The 22,890-nt window shown below is 44.3% G+C and overlaps 1 protein-coding gene across 1 annotated transcript; it reads right to left on the minus strand.

Moving 5' to 3' along the window:
* Positions 1–766: 766 nt before the first annotated feature.
* On the minus strand, positions 767–20,205 carry VWC2L (von Willebrand factor C domain containing protein 2-like; the record flags this gene model as incomplete). The annotated part of the gene is made up of 3 exons (XM_010190857.1): positions 19,795–20,205; positions 1,930–2,059; positions 767–823 (listed from the first exon to the last, which is right to left on the minus strand). Coding segments are annotated over exons 1-3 (598 nt in total), but the record flags the coding sequence as incomplete, so codon positions are not given.
* Positions 20,206–22,890: the final 2,685 nt, after the last annotated feature.

Raw genomic sequence — 22,890 nt, forward strand, 5'->3', positions numbered from 1 at the left:
GCTCTTAAGAGGATGGTGAGAAATATTTTCCTGCCTAAAACAAGTTTCAGAGGACTTTGTATCTCAAATAGATCAGTGAAGAGAGGCACATGGAAATCTGGCAAAAACATGGAAGAAGCCTTCTCCTGGCTTCCAGATGAGGGTTCAAACCACTACTTTGTGCTCTGGAACCCCTTCGGTGGGTGGCTGCTGTTCCTTCTTTCATCCTATTCTTGCTCCCATCAGTAGGAGCTGCTCCCTTCCCTCTTCTCCTGGCTCCCTGGGCACCCTTCCCATTTTCTGGAAGAAAGATGCTACTCACTCCTGATCACCAGGGATGTTGGGGACTGCAACACAGAAAGCCACCGACCTTCAAAGCGAGCAAGTCTGGTTACTGGGGGAAATGCTCATGGTGGGTAAGGGTTGGCAGGGAAATCCAGCAGCTCTTGGATCTGTGTGAAGCCACCTTTGAGTCTACACCCTTGGGAAGCCCGAGTTTGGATTCATGTGACACAAACCAGATGGGAAGGCAAGTGCTGCCATCATAAATGATGGGGATGCAGCACGATACCCGATATGTGATGGGAACACAGAGGCCAAACACACATGAATGGTGTTTGTTCAGGTGTAAATGAGTCTGAGCTACAGTGACAGGCACAGCAATAGCCACTGATACCCCTCCCAGTCATCAACCCAAGACATCAGTCTTGCTGAGTGCAATGGGAAACCTCATACCCACTGGCAGTAGGCTATATGCAACGGTGGTAGGCAGAGCTGGTTAACATACCTTTTCTCTGAAGATCAGCAGCAGCAATAAACCAGCGAAATTCACTACGAACATTTTCTGCTTTGCAACAAAAATGTAAAACTCTGAATGAAAATATTCTAAAATGGTTTTTTTGAGTAAAAATCACGGTTTAATATAAACCTCGGGATTTCAAATAGTATTTTTGGTATCATTTCCTTACTGGTCTTAGTTTTGCCAATTCTTTAGTAAAAATATTTTGCATTTCCAGCTGTTTGCTTTTTCTCTGTCTTAAAGAGCAGAAAATGTGCTGAAAATGTTATTTCTCTGTAAACATTTTCTTTTAGATCCAAAAGCAACCATTACTCTTATCCAGCAGCAGAGATGCATGTCAGAGGAAATATATATGGGCAGTGAATTCCAACCAGGAGAAGATGAGTCTAAGCAGGCATTTCTTCTATGTTACGAAAGCCATGAAGAGGTTTATGTGAAGGCAGTTCACGTCTTAATTTGTCCTCATATCTACACTAGGAGAAAGGTGCTTTTCCAGAGACATACGTGTGTATGGGCTGTGGTACAAGACCAAGGAGAGCTTCTTGGAAACAGACTTATTTTCCAAAGAGGTACTTTTAGTCATCCCAAAACCTTTCTTGAAAGCACTGCTGAATCTGACTCCAAATCGTGAAATTGTTCCAGCAGGACGATGAGGGCCAACGCTACACACACAGATTCCAGCACACACCCTGCAATGTTAGAGGTTTGGTGGGTGTCTTACTGGCTCCAGTGGGAGTTGGACAATTGACTTCAGTGAGTTTTCCCCTGGTCTTAGGTAATAACCATTGGTTTCGTAATGCAGGGACAAAGGCCCTCTCCTTTCTTATACACTTGCTTTCATGTTAGACTAATTATGATAAAAAAGCAAAGACATGAAACGACTATCACTGCTATCAGGACTTAATCCTATAAAGCCTTACTCGAGTCAGCAATCCCATCAGCTTCAACAAGAGGATACAGGCCAGGAAGAGCAGCCTTAATTTTACCCAGTTGCCACCTTGTAACTGAAGCCCACACGCAAGGAGAAGCAACAGCCCCAACGCCAGCCTGTGCCGATGAAAGCCAAGCTCCTGGCGATGCATCAGTAACAACATTTTAATAAAATGTTTCCTTTATATCTCTTTGTTAAAGCCAATACAGTACTTTCTTACCATTTTTGCAGACAGGACAACACTGTTCTGGTTCATAGACTGGGTTGACACACTCGGGAACTGCGCAGTCTGCTACAACACAGTGAACTTCATTGCTGGGCTCGCAGCGACACCATTCGCATGGCGAGGGCTAGGAACAAATCTAAAATTAGCCCATTTCCTCCTGAAGCTCACAAGTTCGCAACATTTCTATCTTGCCATAAGATAAACACATCAGCGTTCAATACCTCTTGACTGCATTCATTCATCACGGGTAACAGAAATAAACCTATAGGACAAAATAGCAACATCTGAAATAGGCAACGAGAACATTAGAAAAAACAACGAGCATGATACTTGTTTTCCCAGAGAGGGTGTGGGGTGGTTTTTTTAGCTTTCATGAGACTTTAGGTCCCTTTGTCAAAAAGACCAAGCTGAAGCCGCTAGGTCACACCTCTGCTCTACCCACCTGTTGTTATCTTACACATTTGGCTGGGAGCAGAGCAGGATTTTTGGAAGATCACAAGTGGTGATTCCTCCCAGGAAGGGAGGACAGGGTGATTTTCCAGCTTATACCCATACCAATGCCAGCAAACCCCCGAGATGTCAGAAAGCTGCTGCTGGGGTGGCCTGTCCATCCAGCAGCCTCTCGATGTGCTTTCATTCCCACTTTTCAGAGCAGAGGAGAATGGTGTCGTTCTTGGAGGGGTAAAACCATTTTATTCTGTGCTTGTGCAGCACCTGCATCAGGGGGTCTGTAAGCACTTCCATAACGTAACCATTTGACCTGCTCCTGTCTGATTCACAAGGCTTGTGAGCAACTGCCTCACACAGAACACATAAATAATTAAGAGCTTGGATAGTTCTGCTGAAGTCAGGGACTTCTGGATTAAAGCACCCAGCCAAATGGTTTCATTTCAGCTCCATCAATTCAAGCAGGAATTTCTATCTTCCTCCAAATAGTAGAGAGTTGTCACTGTCTCGCCCTTTGAAAAGCTGTGCAAATCTGCTGGAAATTAGAAAGGTCAGTGTTTTAAGGTTTCCAGTGTCCTCACGTGCGTGCAAGTGTGATGGGAGGACAACAACAGAGCTAAGAGAGGAGAGTAAGAGGCGAATTTGAAAGGAAAATAACTTTCATTCAGCACCTGTAGGTTCAATACATAACTCCCAACTCCTCAGCCACAGTAGGTCTATCATTATTGCTTGAATGAGTAAATGTGCATATTAGAAAAAAAAACCTGCTTTCTATTACATTGTTGGGAATCTGCATCAATGGGAATTCCTCCATATTAAAAAAACAAACAAAGAAACAAACAACAAAAACCGTGGAATGCAAAGGAAAGGAGGATTCATCCCCACATGCTTCAGACCTCAGTGATGCACCGCTCACTTCTACAAGACACGTTCAACCTGTGAGCCCTGGTTTTGGCAGGTAAAAAGCTCTTCAGTTCACCTGTAAGAAGCTCCACATGCCTTGAGTCAAATAATTTATTCCCAGGAAATTAATTTCTACCTTAAAATGCACTAATTAAAGCTTCCCTTGCTTTGTCTCAGCATCTGCAGTCTGTAATTCCCATCACCTCTCATTTGCTCATGGCTTTGGCAATTTAGATAAAATCAGCACTCCTTGAGCAAGGGAAGAAGTCTGTGGAGGTGGAATTCCTCTCTCTAATTATCTTTCCTCATTCAGTCCTGCTTTGATTTCTGTCTGAAGCATCAGGAATCTAAATTCATTTGACTGACATTTCTTATTCAAGGCTATTTAATAAGAAGAAACAATACAGAAGAAAATAGACAGAACTATTTGCTGAGGGATCAATAAGAAAATTGCTGCTTTGTTTTTCCTCATTTTAATCGCTAATTATATGGAGCAGCAGAACTAGATCTCGTGATTTGCAGAGGCTTTCTCTGACGTACCCTTCAGGACTCGTCCCCATCTTCATCACTCCAGCGGCTGCATGCTAAGAAATACGTGACGCATTTCCAGGAGTTGCAGCCCAATCTATGGCTTAAAGATGATCAGCACAAGTAACGACTCTGCAGCTGAGTAAATGAGACATGACATGTACATCTCTTGCTTTTGCACTGTTGGTGTAACCTGAAAATGACATTGCAATAAACCATGATGTTGCCTGACAATGAAAGCAGCTTTTCAGGAGGGAAGAACTGAACACAGTTAAAGAAGGAAAGTGCACCTCAGCGCTACAAGGAACGAGCAGCCAGCAAATGAAAAGGCTGCTTCGGTATGAATGACAAGACTTTTCTCAGCCACCTCCTCTTTCCCGTCTTACCAAGTTCAAGCTACTTGGTCTTCCCTTCAGGATCTTCCTCTATTTTGTTCACTTGCCAGTGCCCCTTACTGTGGATCTTCCCAGACACACACCTCCACGGGTGACTCCAGCCTTCCTGTCCACTTATTTTCTGAACCTCTAGATACTTTTTCTCATAGGATGTGCTTTGGGATCTGATTTGCAAACCCCTGCCCTTTCAGAAAGGACTTCGCCCCAAACACACTGATTGGGGATCTTTTTACTGTTGTCTGTGGGCTCTGCATCCCTCTGAGATACCCCTTTTTGTGAAAGAACTATGAGACGTTGGTCAAAAAAGTCCTCCGTTTATTTACATAGGCATTATGTAGATCAAGTGCCAAAATGACAAACTGGGAACCAGTGAAAGATGTCCCAAAGGTTTGTTTCCTGATTCTTCCATCTACCTCATTTGCTCTTATTTTTCTCCAGATCACAGCAGTTACTCTTCTGTGGTCGGTGGTGTTCTGACCCACACGCTGCTGCTTCACTTGCTCTCTGTCCCATGCAAGGAGCATTTCACAGGATCTGCTAGGCAGCTCTGTCAACCTTTGAAAGCCCCAGAATCTGGATTTAAAGATTTATCCCCTATGGAAGAGGGGTGGTTTACACTCTTGTAGCCACTGAAGTTCAAACTCCAGCTAATGCCAGTGTCTGAAATGAAACTCTCATCCCTACTGAAAAACAAGGTTGAAAAAATACACGGGGTTTCTGAAGTCTGAAAGAGCGAGGACACAAATCAGAGGCTACGCCATTCCCACATGGACAGTGAAAACACTTTATTGGTGTCCCTTAAACCGATATTCTAGAAAAAGTGTTAAGAGTAAAGGACCATAAAAGGCTTGGGCCAGAAGATGATTTATTCACTCCACCTGTCCAAGGCAGAATAATCTTAGAAGACTCTCTAGGGAAGGATTTGTTAGGAAGGATTTCAAGGGATGTCAGTGCAGAAACATTGTTCTCACTATTGTCCAGAAGGAAAGGATGTTCACAGCGCCCAGCTGTAACATGGACACATGTCCACACGATAACTGCATGGTCCCTTACTGTTCAAGGTATGTTTGAAGAAATGGACCTATCATTAAAACCAGTGGAGCCAACTGGGTCCTTTTGTAGAAGGCATCAGTACAGTGTTTCCAGTTGGGAAAACTGGTGCAAAGAGCCTGAAATTCTTTTAACCCAGTTTTCACTTACAACAGGGGTGAGAGCACCAGCCCTCACAACTAGCGAGGAAATACATTACTTGACATTGTTGTCAATGCGGGGACCAAGTCGAGCCAAGCTGGTGGGATGCATACGTGGCTAATATCTAACCACAACTCCAGGGCTTTTGAGAACAGATGAACTGTGAAACAGAGCACAAAGGACCTTCTCAGTCTCAGCACCAACCCCCATTCACCTCTCCTTTTGCCAGACCCTTCAAAGAGACCAAAGAAGCACAAGGATGTGGACCCTAAACACCTTTGTTTAAAACCACACCTAAGGTCATGGCCCAACTTCTATTTCTCCTCTTCTTCTCAAAGAGGACTGTGACTCCAGGTTTGGCTGGGAGGGCAGGTGCATTTGCTGCTTCTACCAGGGGATGCCCCCATTCCACACAGCGGGGTGGTGGAGGAAGGAATCAGCACCCATCCAGTTGCGTGGCTAGAAAACGTTAGTCTGGGTGGTGTTAAATGGGAAAAGATCTGCATTCAGCAGAGTTTGTTAACAAAGGAAGAAAAACGGAAAATTAAAACAGAGAATACACATGGCTAACACAGACTTTATGTGCACAGGCACATAATGATAAACTTGATAGGTGATGTAAACAAACAAACAAAAAAGGCAGCAAAGGAAACAGAATTAAACACAAGATACACCCTGAGCAGGGGAAATCAGGAAGCCAGACAAGATGTGGATAGCTTATGTCCTCATCTTCACTTTGACTTCCATACACACCAACTCCCCACCATTTTCACCTTCATTTTGGAAGCAAATGTAGGAATTACAACTGCTATCATCACCCAGCTGCTCCTCACTGTAATAAGGGCCTCCCTGTCTTACGGAGTGGGGCACTACATAGGTCCTTTGTTAGTCAGCTACCAGCTTTCATAGAGTCACAGAAGCTTCATATCTGTGAGAGATCTACACTTGAGGGCTACAGCAGGCTCTCAAGTCATCCAGAAGGACTGGTGGACAGAGAGAGAGATTGCAACGATCAAATAATTCTTCAGGAAAATAGCCTAAAATACTAATTCTTTCTAAACTTAAGGGAGAAGCGGAGAAAAGAAAATGGAAAACTGAATTCAAAACTCAGTGCCTAGGTCTACTCTTTTATGCTTTTCTGCAGCCGAAGAGATCTGAATCAAACATCTTTTTAGACCAAGGCAGTTGGTACAATCACACGAATAACTGATACACAAACCTTTGCAAGCAGCTTCTGCAAGATCTAAGCTTTACTGCATCTGAGCCATCTCATTTAGTCACCGAAATTCTCTTGTCACAAATACTTACTGAACCTCTCCTGTATTTCACCCTTAGCTCATGCCTTGTCCACAGCTATTGCACCCTAAGGAACCTCTCTGCTGCCCCAAACATGTGAAAGTCTTTCTCTAGAACATGTTGATTGCCCTGCAAAAGCTGCTTCTACACAAACATCTCTAGAGAGGCGGAAAGGGAGTGATTTACCTAAGACAAACAAAAAACTCTGAAGATGACATCTGATTGTGACTTTTTCTTTACCTGATCATTCTGTCAATCAGAAGCAATTTTCCCCTGTCACATTCACCAGGCTAACTGTGGTTTCCAAGTGCACTCATTTCAGTCTTCTAAGGGGACTGTCACCCAGCTCCGAAGAGGTCTCAGACGCAGTTTTAAGGCTGCAGTCTCCTGTGATTGGCTGTGATTAATCCAGCTGGCTTCACTCAGACTCAGGGTTTGAGGCTCGCTCCCCTCCAGGAGCTGGGAAAACAGTGACCATTTTACAAGCAGCCTTCTGAGAGGTATTTGTGTTATTTGGCACCTAAGTATTTCAAGACTCAGTGGATCTTATATCATTAAAACAGACTATACACAGACCTGTTACTCCTTGAGACTTCCCACTCTATGAATTTAGATGTCAGCTCATGATTTCCTCCAGGCATGTTTAGCACAGCCACCTCCTGAGACTTTGGACCTCTCCTCACCTTGTCAAGAAATGACTTTGAATTATGTGGTACTTTCTTTGTACCTGAGTTTTCAGCCTCATAGAAGGTTTACATCTTTGCTGTACAGGCTGCCTAAAGCTCCTGCAAATTCTTGCAATTGCCCTCTAGTCATCTGTTCTGAGATCCAGTTATCAGGATTTATTGGGCTGCTCTCTTTCTTCCCCTTCCTACACTCTCCAGCTGAGCTTGAAGAGGGCGTCTGTGCAAGAATATCCCATAATCCCATACTTGAAGACTTCATCTCATTGACTAGGTCCCAAGAAGTGGTCATATAAGGTCTGTCTGACTACTGCACATCAGCCCTTCATCATCATACACAGCTACTACAAACAACCACAGAGCAATACAAACTTTACAACTATCACTTCATGAGCACTTGACATTTCTTTTGAGGAAAGAAGTGGAAAAGCTTCATGTAAGTGTGTACAACCATCTAATCATGTTATAATAGGCACACACCGATCATCACGCAAGGGTTGTTCAAGTTAGCAGAAGACAATCTAAGCATATCCACTGAATTGACTAGACCTGCTACTTGGGCCTGTGATGCTTTTCACAGTCAAGTAGGTATATTTAGAAAGTGAGCAGAATTACCGGAGAAATCTGCTTGGTTGACTGGAATTTGAAGTGGTGTACTGAAAAAAATTAAGCTAATGGGCTTGCTTTCTGAGCCCCGTGGAAACCCAAGGATCCATCACACCACAGCAAATGCAGAGCAGATGCCAGGGCTCTTGGTATCACAGCAAACCTTAATCAGGCATGTTAGCTCCCATCTCCTTTAAACATCACAAAGGAAATGGTGCATAAGTAAACGCCTTTTCTAGATTATACTGCAAAGGGGAAAAATGGTTTTCATGGTAGTTTTACTGAACATGGAGTTGCAATGCTTTCTCCCCGTTTGAGAACCTTGCCTTAGATTCAGATCTGCTAGCTGTACCCACATGTACCCACATCCTGCCTACACATCTCCGGAAAGCACTGGATGTGTCCCATCCCCTGTGAGTGCTGGCAAGGGAAGGAAAGCTGCAAACCATCACTGCTGCTGACCTCTCCATCTTTCAGTTTTCAAGTGACTGTGTGCCAGCGCTCATACGGAAAATCCCATTCAGTCTCTCCCCTCAGACAGGCTCGACTGATGGCATCCCTCTCAATGCAGATAAAACAGCAGGGAAAGCAGAGCGATGTAAAGTGAAGTCTGTCAAATTGGGCACTTACATCTTAAAAGTAGCTGTAACTTTTAATGACACTAAGGACAATGGCAATTCTGATGGAAATTATTTTTGTAGCTACAGTTTCAGGTGGTGAATTTATTGGCAGGAAGCAAGAAAGGGAAGAAAGTTAAAAAGGACCTGATGAATAAAATCGGAGGCAAAGACTGTTTCTGCATTACAGCTGAGGTGGGAAGTCATAAACCAGGGGAGATGAACAAAAGAGAGACCAGGATAGCATTCATCGAAGATACTCCTGGAGTAGAAATTAGAATCATTTTCATTGTTATTGAAATTGCCTGTGATCCCAGGCAGATTAGCAGGAGATTGCAGGAAAGTTCAGATAAAGCTTTCAACTGTGAAATTTTGCAGGTGCCAAACTGTGGAGAATGGGCTAGTCAGTGAGTCCCACCTGAAGGTGAGACGGAAATCAGCCCATTTCTCTGCTGGGCTGCTCACTTTGCCTTTACTATTAGCAGTGCATAAATAACGTCTATATGGTGTTAAAAGTATGGTAAACGGCAGTTTTTTGTGTGGGTATGCTAATACAAGCCCTCAAGTGGGGAAAAATTTCACTCACTTTTGTCACTTACTTAAAAAAGAAATCATCCATCCAGCTAGTGGAGACCCAGTATCCATTACGCTACAAAAATCGTAATGAATTGGATTTTCCATAGGTGTAAAGTTCCTCAAATAAACAATCCGGTGAGTGATTATAGATGAGTACAATCACTGAAAATGCCATCAGGTTGCAAACGATTTTGCAACAGGAAGAAAGTACTAAGTCATTAGATAATTTATTTGCAGTGGAAAACTGGAGCCGTATCCTACGTCTGTGGAGCACTGGCAATACAAATGAGCTGTGCCATCCAAAAACTGAAAAATGCTTGCACCATATTGCAGATTGGCTAAAACAAGGAGCTGGCTTCCATGAAGCAGCAGAAGTGGATGCTGAGATCCTGTATTTCTAAGGGAGCCCCCAGCACACACACAAGCATTACTAACGTAAGACTAAAATGAAATGACAATTTCTCACCCAACTGAAAGGACAAGAGAGACACAAATACATCACTGAAAACACGTGCTGTAAATGGTGACTCCATCCTGTACTCAAAGCAGCCCCATCACAAGAAGGCTGAAGATGACTTGCTTATTTTCTTAGCCTACAGATGCTGCAGCTCTCCAACCAAAGCTCAATTTTAGCTACCCACAACTGCTGCTTCTCTGTTCACAGCTGCAAGAGTCTTTTCAGCAGGCTCGGATTCTGGAGACAGAAAAGCATAAAGATGCTGTAATCCCCCCCCAGGTCACGTATACCTCTCCTCCCCTCATCTCCAGACCATGCCTGTCCACACCTGGAGACAACATTGTCCTTGCCACCCTTCTGTAAAAATCCCTGGGGAGCTACTATGGAGCAGTCAGCCAGATAAGGGAGAGAGGCACGAAAGATATGCTCACCACAGGCATCCTGGGCCCACACCTGATGCATCAGGATCGTGATGGCATCAGGAGCTTTGCACTCATCTATATGCTATGTGCCACACAACTTGATGGGTTTAAAAGGCTCCTAGAACCGCGTCTGGATCTGGAGAGTGACTCCTCCATTAGCTGATGAGAGACAGAGCCCTTGAGCCGAGCCCTGGCCCTTTTTCCACAAGAGCTGTGTAACTGCAATCTTGTGGTTGCTTATCTTTCCTGAGTGCAGCAGCGGAGCTTGCCGTAACAACATGATTTTGCACTTTTTTCATAAGAACACTCTCTTTGTTTTGATATATGTCTCATTTTATTCCTTGCAATAGTTGCACGTCACCTACCCTGGGGCTGAGGGGACTGGAGTTCTCTATTACTTTGGTGATAATTTTTATGACTGTATTACAACAGTTTTTTAGTTCAGACATGCCCAGCGCTCAGGGAACAGGATTGCTTTTGAAAGGTTACAGATATGACAGATGGGACCGTGGCTCCAATGTGCCATGTGCAGCCCCGTTTGGACACAGACAAAATGTCTGTGTGTGCTTCACATTTGTTAAGCTCCTTTTAATATCAAATGGGAAAGCAAGCCCAGCTGGCAGCTCCCTGCTCTCTCTTCCCTCCCTGTCTGCTCTTGCCATGAAGGAACCTTGTCTAGAAGAAAGCCGCCTGGAGGAAGCAGCAAGGAAACAAGGACCTGGTCAGAAAGGTGATTCCTTTTACAAGCCTTTTTCCTACACATGAATGTGCTGTTTCCTTCTTCATTCATGCCGAAAGATGGGAGAAGGTGGTGACATCAGCTCTACACATTGACCAAATACTGAACTGGTATCAAGGAGGTAGGTAAAACATAATCAGCTATCACTGGGCAAGAGATTTGGATCTTGGTCCCATTCCTTCTGCAGTTTTTTGTCTGGATTGTCAGCCACAGCACAAGCAAGGTAGCTTTATACCAGTGATGGATTTGGCCTTGTGGCTCTTCTCCTCACAAGATACACGGCTCTTGGGCCGTGTTGGGCCAAACTGAATGCAACCTTTGGGGTCAGATTGCTTTGTCCCCAAGCAGCTCGGGCAGCTGGAAATAATCACCCTGCTGGGTGACTCCTGGCTTGGTCACGGCAGTCAAGGGAAGGCGTGAGCTCCTCTTGCTGTAGGAGCACAGGTTTCAGTGCTGTATCACTCTCAGCCTCAGCGTTTCACACAGTTTTACACCTCGTGTGCCCTAAGAGAAACTGGTCCCACACCCTGGTACATTTATATGTGCATCCCTTTGTCTGCTGTCTCCAGGCCCTGCTTCAACGCCCTGTCCTGCCAAGCAGCGAGCTGTGGTTGTACCGGTGTGTTCACATCACGTGTCTGCCTGGGTTTGCTGTGGTTTTGGTTTCCTTTGCTCCTGGGCTTTGACACTAGTCCTGTTTTCACTGCATGTTGAGAGGTAGGAGAGGGGCAAACACATCGTACCAAATACCGATTTGTTCCTGGTTGCTTTCTCTCTCTCATCCTCCATTACCTGTACTTTTTTTGATAGCCTAGCCTAACTTTTTACTTTCTGGCAGCTGGCAAGGTGGACGAGGCTTCATGGGAGCTCCGTCAGGTAAATCCTTATCTCAAGTCAGCATCATGCAAACTCCACAGAGGAGTATCTAACGGGTACCAGACTTTACACCAATGTAACATCCCAACGGGCCACTTGTGAACCATGGAGCTAGAGAAGTTCATACCAGTGGAGAACTGGCCCCACAGAATAAAGCAGTTCTATGCTAGCTGGCATTATGGAGAAGGTGTTTTCACCTGGAGAAGCCAGCGGGGTCCAGGAGGTTTCCATCCCTCAGGGGATGTTATCACATTTGGTTATGAGCACAAGCTAGGAAGGATGTGAAATGAAAATGAGTCTGAAAACATTATCTGTGATGAGAGAATATGCTGGGGTCTGCAAACACAGGGAGACACTGGCTTAACCCTCAGTCAGAAAGGTTTTCCTGCCTGGGATGACCACAGTTAACAGACTGAGATTCCCTGCTTCAAGAAGCTGCTGCCAACCCTAATGCTCCTTCAAGCAAACTGATCTCCTTGTAATTCCCAAAGAACTACCTCTGAACCCTACCACAGAACAAGGAGTAAGGAAGCCTAATGCTACGTGTATTTTATTTTACAGCTAGACTGAGCGCTGTCACTACATGACTTATCTAATTATAGTCTTAAAAACAATAACTAGGATAATTAGCTAACTGAGCATTACTTTTAATGAACTCAATTCTGCATAAAGCGCATTCCAGTAGCAACAAACACACACCTGCACTTCTTCTTGCTAACTGCAGTCTAAAAAACTTCTCACCAACAGTCTGTCAACATTTCTACAGATGACATCCTTCTTCACAAGCTGACGACCTGAAGACCCCATGCTCACCCACCCTACAGAAACATCTTGGGTGGCAGAGATGGACATAACTTGGGAGAGCCAAGGGATGCGCACTTGGCTCCACTGAGCATTGTCTGGCACGATAATAAAGCCTCACACTTGATTTTACCTCCCCTTGGAAGGAGCTGGTGACAGTTGCTCGTACTACACATCCTGTTTTCTCAAGGGAATGGCTCCAGCAGCAGCAGAGGAGGAAGTGCCAGAGCTTCTTCCTCAGCTTTGCAGAGATCTCTCTTCTCTTTCAGTAGCTCTCTGGACAGCCCCCAATTCTGGAAGCAAGCAGAGCCGGAGGGCTATTTCCCAGAGCAAATATCTGAAAGCCCAGCCACAGCTTTGGTGGTTCAAATGCTGGGCACGTGTTAATTCCTATCACATTTACTGGAAAAATACCAACACCTTGGACGTGCACACAGGCCAAATTCTGCACTGTGCTCCCACACCAGTACACTGCGATTAAAACACACGGGCTTGGGTTTAATTACTGGTGATTCTGAATTGTGCTGATGCTTGAGGTTTGGGTCTATCTATTGCAATGGTGAGCTTTGAGAAAGTATTTGTGCTGCATAAAAAAGTACGTGTGAGGTCTGAGCTTTTGGGGCTCACGGGTATTACTGTGATCCGGGGAAAACAACAGCATGGACTTTTTGTAGCCAAATTCCGAACACAACCCATCTTCTTTCACCTATTGTAATAATATACTTGTGCATAATGTAATATATAAGTTACAGAATCAGTAGCTAAGTACGTAACAGAATTTAAAAAGTAGGTATCATTATAGATCAATATGTGACATGCCTATCTATTTTAGTATGGTTTTTTGGTACAAATTATGACAGCAATACAGTAAGTCAGTAATTTCAGATTCCTTTGCATAGACATTGTCACTGTAATTTCACCAGGAGGGAGATAATAAATCATACTTTTCCATCTGACTGATGTTCTGTTTCCCCTGTCTGATTTCAATGGCTGTACGCTATCTTCAGAGATGGCATTGTTCATGGCTCCTTTTATTAAAGCACAGGCACGTTATTGAAATTTCTTTTGTATTATGATTTTCTAGCCATATGTGAAATTGCAGAACACACAAGAAGAAGTTAAAAAAAGAAGCCCATTTGTTTCAGTCATAGTAGAAAAAAAACCTGCTGCACACATCTTGGAGAGAAAAATGCCAATATTAAAATCAGGACTCCATGCTGGCTTGGGTTAGTAATCAGTTTCTTGGAATTCATAAGTGAGGATATAAAAACTACTGGTGATTTGGATGACTGCTTTAGTATGCTACCAAAAGGTTTTAATAACGTTTGCTTTTGCGATGATGAGCTTGCCATGATTTGAGCTCCTTCCAAGATTCACCAGGAAACCGAACACTCACATTATAGACATGTTCAATAAAAGCCTTCCTTTTTTTCCCTCCTTTGGTTTTCTAGTGGCCTAAAGGGAAGCTCCTCAGATTTAAGGTGTCTTCTCACACTGATGCAAACCACAAACAGCTGCAGTCCAAACCTGCAGCTGGACAGCACAGTACACCTGGGCAGGGCTGAGGGATGCTCAGAGGAGCCCACTGCACCAGCCCAGGCAGTGGAGGGTCACACACCTCCCCCTCACCTTCCCTTTCAACCCAGGGCTGCAACAAACTCCTGTTCTTCACCCAACAGCATCATCCCATCAGTTATGCTCTGGGTATGTCCCATGTGTTTCATTCGTATCTGATAAGGTTGCACTCCCATGCTGGAGCGGTCAGAGCAAGACTGCAGTTTCTGTTAATTCACTTAATTTCTATTTCTGGCATGGTTCCGGGGGTGGGGAATCACTTTTTTGTTTCATTGTCTACTTTTCTCCACTGCAGAATGGACACGCTGCATTTCAGGGACTGAGAAATGCTGGGATAACAGCCGAATACACTCTTGCATGTGCTAAAGCCTTTTGATGAGAGGTCTTATCTTGTTAAGTTATATTGAGATAATTGCATTAATAAAACATTTTTAAAGAGCATTAACAAAGGAGAAGGAGGTACCGCTATTCCAAAGTAAAGGTTTCCATAATGAGCTGAGAATTAGTATATGATAATGCTATGCGTATATAGTCCCTCATTTATTTTGGATTTTGATTACACCCTGAAGAATCCTGTTAGAGCTGTGATCCCTACTGTGCGAAGTGCTGCTCAAGAAGACGTAAAGCCAGTGAGATACAGAAGCCCTAGCTAAGGGATTACAGATGATTTGTGGACAAAACAAAGCAATGAACTTAAGGTATAGTGGCAGGAAAGCTGGAAAAGAAAAATAAAGTAGAACTCCAGCAGTGAAGTCCTGGCTGTTTTCAAGTCAGTGGAGATTTTGCCCTAAAATGAAGCTAAAATTTCTTTATTTCCCCCCCTCCCCCCTCACAGTGCAGAGGCCTGCCCACAGGCAACAGTTGTTCTCCCATCCCTCCCCATTTGTGTTTGAGGCAAGGGACAAACATTTGTGCTTGAGGCAAGGGACAAACATTTGTGCATCATCTAGGGACTTACTGAGTGAGGATGGGTTTGGGAGCAGTGAAGGTGCAAGGGAAGAGGACAAGGAGATGGAGAAGTCATTGCGAAGGGCAGGCAGATGAAAGGCAGCAGCAGAGGTTAAGCACTGGCAGAGCCAACGGCTGGAAGAAATCGCAGCTCTGTGCTTGGCAGAAAGCAGGGTGGCCACTGAAGAGCACCCAAGAAATGTCCGTGATGTTCAGAGCTGCTTCCAAGCTCAAGTTCACAACTGCCGGTTGAAGCTGCTCTTCTGACATGAACATTATCAGGAAGGCTAAGTTCTGATGCCAAAACCTCTCATGTTCACACCCAAAGGGTAATTCACCCAAAACCCTGCCAGGCAAATGGAGATATTTCAATGTCTGTCGCTAGAAGATTTCTGCTGCTGACTTTGTGAAGGGTGGCACCATGCTACCGAAAATCATGTCCCCAGAACTCACTCTCCTGTAGGGACATGGAGCAGGTCCTGCCTGTAGGGTCTAAAACCACAGAATCATAGAATGGTTTGTGTTGGAAGGGACCTTAAAGATTACCTAGCTCCAACCCCTCTGCCATGGGCAGGGACACTTCTCACTAGGCCAGTCCCAATGTCTAATCTCAATCTACCCTCTTGCAGTTTAAAGCCATTACCTCTTGTCCTATGACTAAAATTAAGAGAATGTTTCAAGATGCCAGCTTGACAGTCTCTTACGAAATTTCTGCTACATATTCATATATGTCCATGTAAAGTTATGCTGGATACGCCTGTAATTGGCTGATGAGAGACCTAGGAAGTTCACAAGTGGTTATGGACTTTTCAGACTGACTGTCTAATAATTTTCAAAAGGCTCCACACCGTGGCTACAAATGTACCTTAGGCCCTACCATAAACTGCATTTCTTAAATGTTGGTAGGCATGTCCTTCTCTGTCAGCAAGTTATGCAGGAGAGTAAAAACTAATCAGCACTTAGGAAAACTGTTGTCTCACTGACATTTGCATGATTTCTCCACAAGCTGCCAATGAACATCCATCACGCTGGCGGTACACTGTCTCCTTACGTTTACATAAGCTGCTGTCTGGGAACATTCATTTAAAACACAGCCATGTGTACTTACAACAACCAAGACAGCTCTCTGAGTTGTTATTTGCTCGTTTTCTCTCTCTGGGAAGAAATGGGAGGGTTAACAACCTCTCCGAAAGATCTCTGCTAGTATAGGCGAGCGTGGAGCACTTGGGACTCTGACCTTCACCTCCAGGACTGACATCAAAACACGGCTGAAGTGTGGGAGAGAAAGCAGCTGCTAAATGACCCCAAGAGTCCCTGCCAGATCTCTCTGGAGAAAACAGGGAGACTGCCTGAGACTTGCAGCATCCTTCACACCTTCCCTGCAGACACTGCAGCTGCCTGTCACCCTGCATTCGCCTCTAAGAGGGACCAGAGGAGACCAAGAGACCAGATTCGAGGCTGACAAGGAGAGAAGTGGAAAATGAGGTTGGGAAAGACAGAGGGATCCCAGTAAAAGCCACCAGACCTCCCTTTTCTCCTGCTCCATAGGAGTCAAAATCCTCAACACCAAGCAGCAATCTACAAAAACAAGTTTGAGTCGGCTCTCAATTCACATTAGGGAGACAGTGCTGACTTTTTCTGCAAGGGTTTCCAGGTGGAACCACAGCCTCAGCCGAAGCTGGGGATAAGCCCCAGGCAAACCGAGGGGATGAGGCAGGCTCTGTAAGGGCAGATGGGGCTCGAAACCCACAAAGACCTCCCAGGACCCATAGCAGAGCTATGAGGAAGCTACATGGGGTTACTGAACCATCTGTCAGGGACACAAGGTTTTACAGAAGGATACGAGAAAAACTACTAATGGGTTTACATTTACAACTGAACTTCAGTTGAGCATTTCATTTGTTTGTGTTAATGACTTAGGGGCACAAGCATAAACATTTGGACAGCTGTCTAAGCTAGATGGCTGCTTGTCATGTTTATATTTTGTGCTTACGACTGTTACCAGTAAAAAAAAACCAATCTGAGGTACAAGATCAGTTCACTAGAAGAAAGCTAAGTATTGAAGAAACAGGTCTTGTAACTACTCCTTTACCCTGAGATAGTCACAGTTACTGTAAGTAGTAAGAGAAAAAAAAACCACTAAATCATATTTGGATTTCTCACTCCAAATCTAAACATAAACTTAGAAATAAGACGGGAAAATTCTCTCTAATGAAAATCCCTCACTGATTTTGATATCCTAGAGGAAAAAGGTTCCTAGAGAAAAAAAAAAATCCTAATTTGTGAAAGATCAGGCAGTTGAAATTTCTACAAGATGAGTCAATCCTGGTAACACTACTATAGCAGTCATGGATGTTTATGTGCACACACACACAAAGATTTTTAAATGGAGACTAATTTCAGCTGTAACCAAGCAGTGATGAGCACTTCCATGGATGATGGTTTGGAACCTACATATGAGTATAAGTAAATCAAATGGGTAAAAGGTTTATGAGCCCACATAAAACAGTGTCTCTGTTTCCAGTGAAAGCAGCCTGGTTTCGAGTCCGAACGACAGAGAAAGCCTCTCCTCTTTGGCAAAGACAGACTTCAATGTGTGTGGAATGGACTTGAGGAAGTTTGCAAACCTTATAAATTCAACGGGATGAGGGAAGAGCTGAGCTCAGAGTCTGTAAAACCTACGAACTGCTCAGAATTTCTACTGTGGAGATGGCAGATAAAATGCTTGGCTGCTTCAATGAAGTCAGGATTTCACTTCATAGCAGCAGTTTCCTGAATCTTTACGTTCTGTCTTTCCTATAGCATTCATAAACCCATAGTTCAAAGGTGCTCCTTTTTGCCTCCCCAAAATACCCTAGGAAGTGCACAGTATTCTTCCATTGCCCGAATCTCTTCCATTACTTAAAGAAAAAAAAGGTTTCGTTATTTATTCTAGATAAACAAACAGATTTCCAAAAAACTGGTTTCTGCCGTAGTCCACACGGTATCGAGCTCTCAGTAAAACTATTTATTCTAGGTAAACAAACAGATTTCCAAAAAATTGGTTTCTGTTGTAGTCCACACGGTATCGAGCTCTCAGTAAAACACAGGTCCAGGTCAAAAGCTCGACTGTCAACTAAATTACACCTGAAGGAACTCCTGTTAGTCCTGGACTGAAGGTTACTTGTGTGTGAGAGTGATGTGCCATCACCTACTTTGTGTTTCTCAGAGTACAGGAACTCTGCTATCCACACAACACCCCACAGTTTTTGAGCACAGCAAACAATGACCCAGATTGCTCTAACCCCCTCTAATAGTCTTTCCCCCTTAAATTCTGTTTCTTTTTTATGAGGGTGCATTATCAGGGTGCAGTTGTTTCTTTCAGGAGAAGTGATTAGTACTTTCATATGCCATTGACATGGAAAAGATACTTTGTTGAGAAGATCCATCTCATTTAGTCTCCCACTGAAATCTTTCCAAAAAGAGTCCTTATAACTTCCATGTAAGAACCTGACCATGGGGCATCACACCCAGGTGGGACATTTCACCACCTGACAACACAGCAGTTGACATGGGACCACTGACTGTGGGATGAAGTTGGGCTGGGCCTTCCTAGGGCGAGAAGAAACTGTTACTTAAGCAGCTCACAAACCCAGCACCTTCACATTCCTCAGGAAAGCAGAGAACAGCTAGATCAGGATGGGCCTCAAGGAGATGTTCCTCATCTATCTGTTTTGCCTTGTGACTGTGACATTAAACTGACTTGCCACGCTGAGTGACTGCAGTTACAGATGGACAGAAAAAGAGAAATGTAAACCACGCACGACAGAAGAAAGGAACCAGGCACTACCTGCATTGAAAGTGACAGTATCTGGGAAAAATGAAATAGCGATCTCTGTTACCGAGAACTTGTGAAGTACACGGACCTACGTGAAAGTATTTTCACTGTCAGAAAATAATCGGCAAGTGCAAAATGAGATTGGGCGTACAGCCACGGAGAGTAATAGCTGTCATTAATTATGGAGGCACAACTCTTAAAGCCATGCGACCTCGGAGAACAAATTCATGTATAACCATTGCCTTTGCAGACCCTGTTCTTCACTGGGAAACGCTGTCTTCCTTAGCAGAATTGAACACATCCAGTCAAACTCATTAGAATGAGAGATACAGGTTGTGTAAAGGGTACTGGTTTTTGAAAATCTGCTCTTATTTTTAAGATACATTCCAGAAGGATTTCTTTACAACATTCCTAATAGGAACTCAACCGCTACAATTAAAATCCGTACTTCTCATGACTTGAGATGGTCATCTGTCTAGAAATTCATTTTCTGCCATTCTAGATAGCCTTATCACAGTTGAAATGAAAACATTAAATCTGGCATGCAATCTACTTAATTGCATTCTCATACAGTTACAAGTAACAGTTCTCAGTACCATGCCATCTTTTTTTTGCTATCCAAATTGGAAAAGGGATTTAAAAAAGCACTCAGTATTGGTTTACCACCATTTTTTACAGACACCATTGGTAGACCAAACTGATTCATGCTATGAGCAAAGGAGGAGGTTTTCCAAAGTAGCAGACCGAGAGGGCTGGCATTTAATTCAGGCGTTTCTGACTGACCACTGGCCCTCCCTTGGTGCCTGGGAGGGAAGTGGTGGCAGCTTTCAGATTAGCCAGACCTGCATCAAAGCTGAAAGGATCTTCAGCTTTAGCACCAATGAGCAGCAGTAAGAAAATACTGAGTGCCTTTAAGAGTCCCCAGATGAAATACAATTCCTGTAGCACACTAACATTAAATACTGAAGAAAGGGTTTCATACCTTAAATTCCTCCAAGATTTTGTAATTTTTCCCATGATATTCACAAAAGTTTTTCACTTCTTTGCATTCTGGACAGCATCCATTGTGTTCCACTTTTGTACACTTTGGATGGATTTTAGGGCATTCTGGTTGATCGCAAACAGGTCCATCCTCAGTACAGACACAGGGACAGTTGGAATGTCCCGGGAAAAAACGTTCTCCCAGTTTGTACACAAAGCCACTGTCATCCACACAGCCCTTCCCTCGGTAGTCATCGAAGATCAGATTGTCATTACTGGAAGTCTGGTCCCCTTCATCGGCGGGGTAGTCTTCATGATTGATGGCAGCTGGAGTGACCAAAGCAGGGATTACAAATAGAAGCATCCAGGCTTCATGGATATGAAGAGCCATCCCCCTCCTCAGCTTCTCCATGGGATCTCAATGCCAGATAGAAACAGCTGCTTCCATAGGGAGACCAGTGTTGTGGTCTGAAAACAAATATTTTGAAGTGAGAACAAACCCAAAATTCTGAGGAATACTGACTTATAGAGGCCATAGTTTCAACCAGCACCCAAAAATAAATCAGTGCTTTCAAGCTGCACAGATAACTAGCACTGTTTCATTTGATTTAAGCCTCTTCTCAATTATTGTTAAAGAGAATAAAGCATATGAAATACATAAATTAAGACACATGCCTGTAAGCACATGCTCACAAAATATCTCTACAGGCATGGTGGCTCACAGAATCATCTCATTTTTGCTTTCCTCGGTCATGCACTTGAGTTTTCCGGTGCCCCAGAAATTAAACTGACTGCCTGAAATTGCGTGGTGATGGACAGCTCACAGGGGTTTGAACCCAAGTGGGGCTAGTGTCCCTCCCATTAAACAGAGGTGGGAAATCTGAGTTGAGAAATGAGATAAGCATAATCTATAGGTAGATCTGTATCCAACATAAAGGATGGTGCTAGGTTATACTTGGTCTGCGAGACGTGGAACAGTACAGAATTTTATATGCAGCATTTGTGAAGATGGACTACCCGGGCTAGCAACACAGCCCAGCCTGCGGCAGGTAAGTACAATCCCAACAGAAGCGAAGATGTAATTCACCTTCTCCATTATTCAGCATTTCAGTAATTCCCAGAGAGAAACGCAGGGAGCAGAATGTTAAACGCCCGTGTATTCTGTAATGCATGGAGTCACTGAAATGTGGTTGTCTGATTAAGCTGGAACTTTTCTCAAACTCTGGGAGCGATGCAGCACAGCCTGACCTTTGGTGAGCTCTGCTGAAGTGGCCGAGCCGAGGAATGACCCACAGAGGGAGAAAAGCTTTGCACTGCTCCCAGGAGAAGGCGCCTTGTCTGTGTCCTGGGTGTGCTATTGGCTGTCGGGTGTGCTATTCCCTGCCACCACCACCGTCCTGCCTGCACACCAGCCAGCAGCAAAATGGTTTCTCACCTCTCCTCAGAGAATTGGGCAAAGTACTAGAGGAAACTTTTAAATGAGATGAAATATTAGCATTAAACGAACTGAGGAACAAAGGAGGTAGTTGCTGGCACAAACCTAAAATTGACTGTTTGGACGTGTGTGTCATTCCTTCTCTTCCTCCGTTCCCATAGTCTGCACACACAGATACACACAGTATATACAAACATGCCTTAACCTACACACACGGGCAAACACGTACTCCCCCTCCACATCTCTGGGAGAAATTTTTTATGGATCGGGATTTTTGGTGGACTGCAGATATTCAGCAATTAATTCTCCCTTAATTGAAACAAAAAAGCAGCAGCAGGAGGAGAAAGCTTTAATCCTAGAGAATCAGCTCAGGGATCCTGTTGACAAAGCAGTTTTTCCAAAGCCACAACAGAGGGAGACACCGGATATTACACAAGCTTTATCAAATTCAAAGATATCTTCTTAATTGAAGTACCAGCTATGTTTCCATCACAAGAACTATGCACCCTGTTACTACTACCAGCAGCATCTGTTGTTTGGAAATCAAGTGATTCTATGCAGATACGGCTGCTTTATGTATCCACAGAGCAGAGAATCTTGCCCACCTAAACGCTACAGGTAGGCTGCAACACTGCAGATTGGTGGGCATTTAGGGAAAAAAAAAAAAAGAGAAGCAGATGAAGTAATTCATGTCTGAGGAAATGTGAAACAATTGAGAGAATGTGCTGAAGTTTGATGAGGATGCTCTCCAAATTATTAACAAAAAAAGTTATTCAAAAATCATAAATAAGAGCACGGTATTTTGCTACAGTGTCTGAGATGTCCCACAGCAACTCACGAATATTCGGCTCAGCGGCAATCCTTGAAATCAGGCAGACTGCAGACGTCTTGCACGGACAGATTTCAACAAGTAAACAAATGCTGCTCAGCTCAGAATTAGTTTACAGCTGAACTTTCTCATCATTTCTCATCACGAGAGAGGCCAGGATCGTAGGCAAGTCTCCGAGTAAAATGTTTCCATCCGCCTTCCCTCACCCCAAGTGAATAATTTACACTTACCTAATCAGGCTCGATCGGGAAGCTGAAAGGGGTCACAGGCCAACATGGACTAAAAGGTTAGAAACAGATTAGTGAAAGCAGTTCCTCTTAATCACGTTTTCAGTGTGGACTCACGGACAATCCCTTTTCCTCCACCTCCCATCGCAAAACACGGGGAAAGCGGCAGCCCGGCAACCACAACATGAGAATTAAGCTTTAACCCAGCGTTCAGGATTCAAAGCGAGCAGCGGCGAGGCGGTCCAGAGGCAGGGATGCCGCGGAGAAACCCCGATGTCAGCAGCACAGTCATCGCGGCGAACTTGGGCTGGATTTCCTCGGGTCTTGAGGCGAGGAGGGGGGTGGAGGGGTCGAAAAAGAAACCCATATATATCCCCTCCCTATGCCCAGCGGATCTCTTGCGATTCAGGATTTGCCACGGCGGGGAAAGAGGGGGGAGAGGGGGCTGGTTGGGCTGGAGGCAGGCGGGAGAGGGAGGGCGGAAGAGCCCCCGCGGCGGGGCCCGCTCCCCTGTGGGGACTCCGCGGCCCGGGGACCAGGCATGCCCGCGACGGGCCGCGCAGCTTCGCGCTCTTTGCCTATTATTATTATTATTATAATTTAAAA

The sequence above is a fragment of the Mesitornis unicolor genome, unplaced genomic scaffold, assembly GCF_000695765.1.
Source record: "Mesitornis unicolor isolate BGI_N332 unplaced genomic scaffold, ASM69576v1 scaffold8978, whole genome shotgun sequence".
In the NCBI taxonomy this organism is placed as follows: Eukaryota; Metazoa; Chordata; class Aves; order Mesitornithiformes; family Mesitornithidae; genus Mesitornis; species Mesitornis unicolor.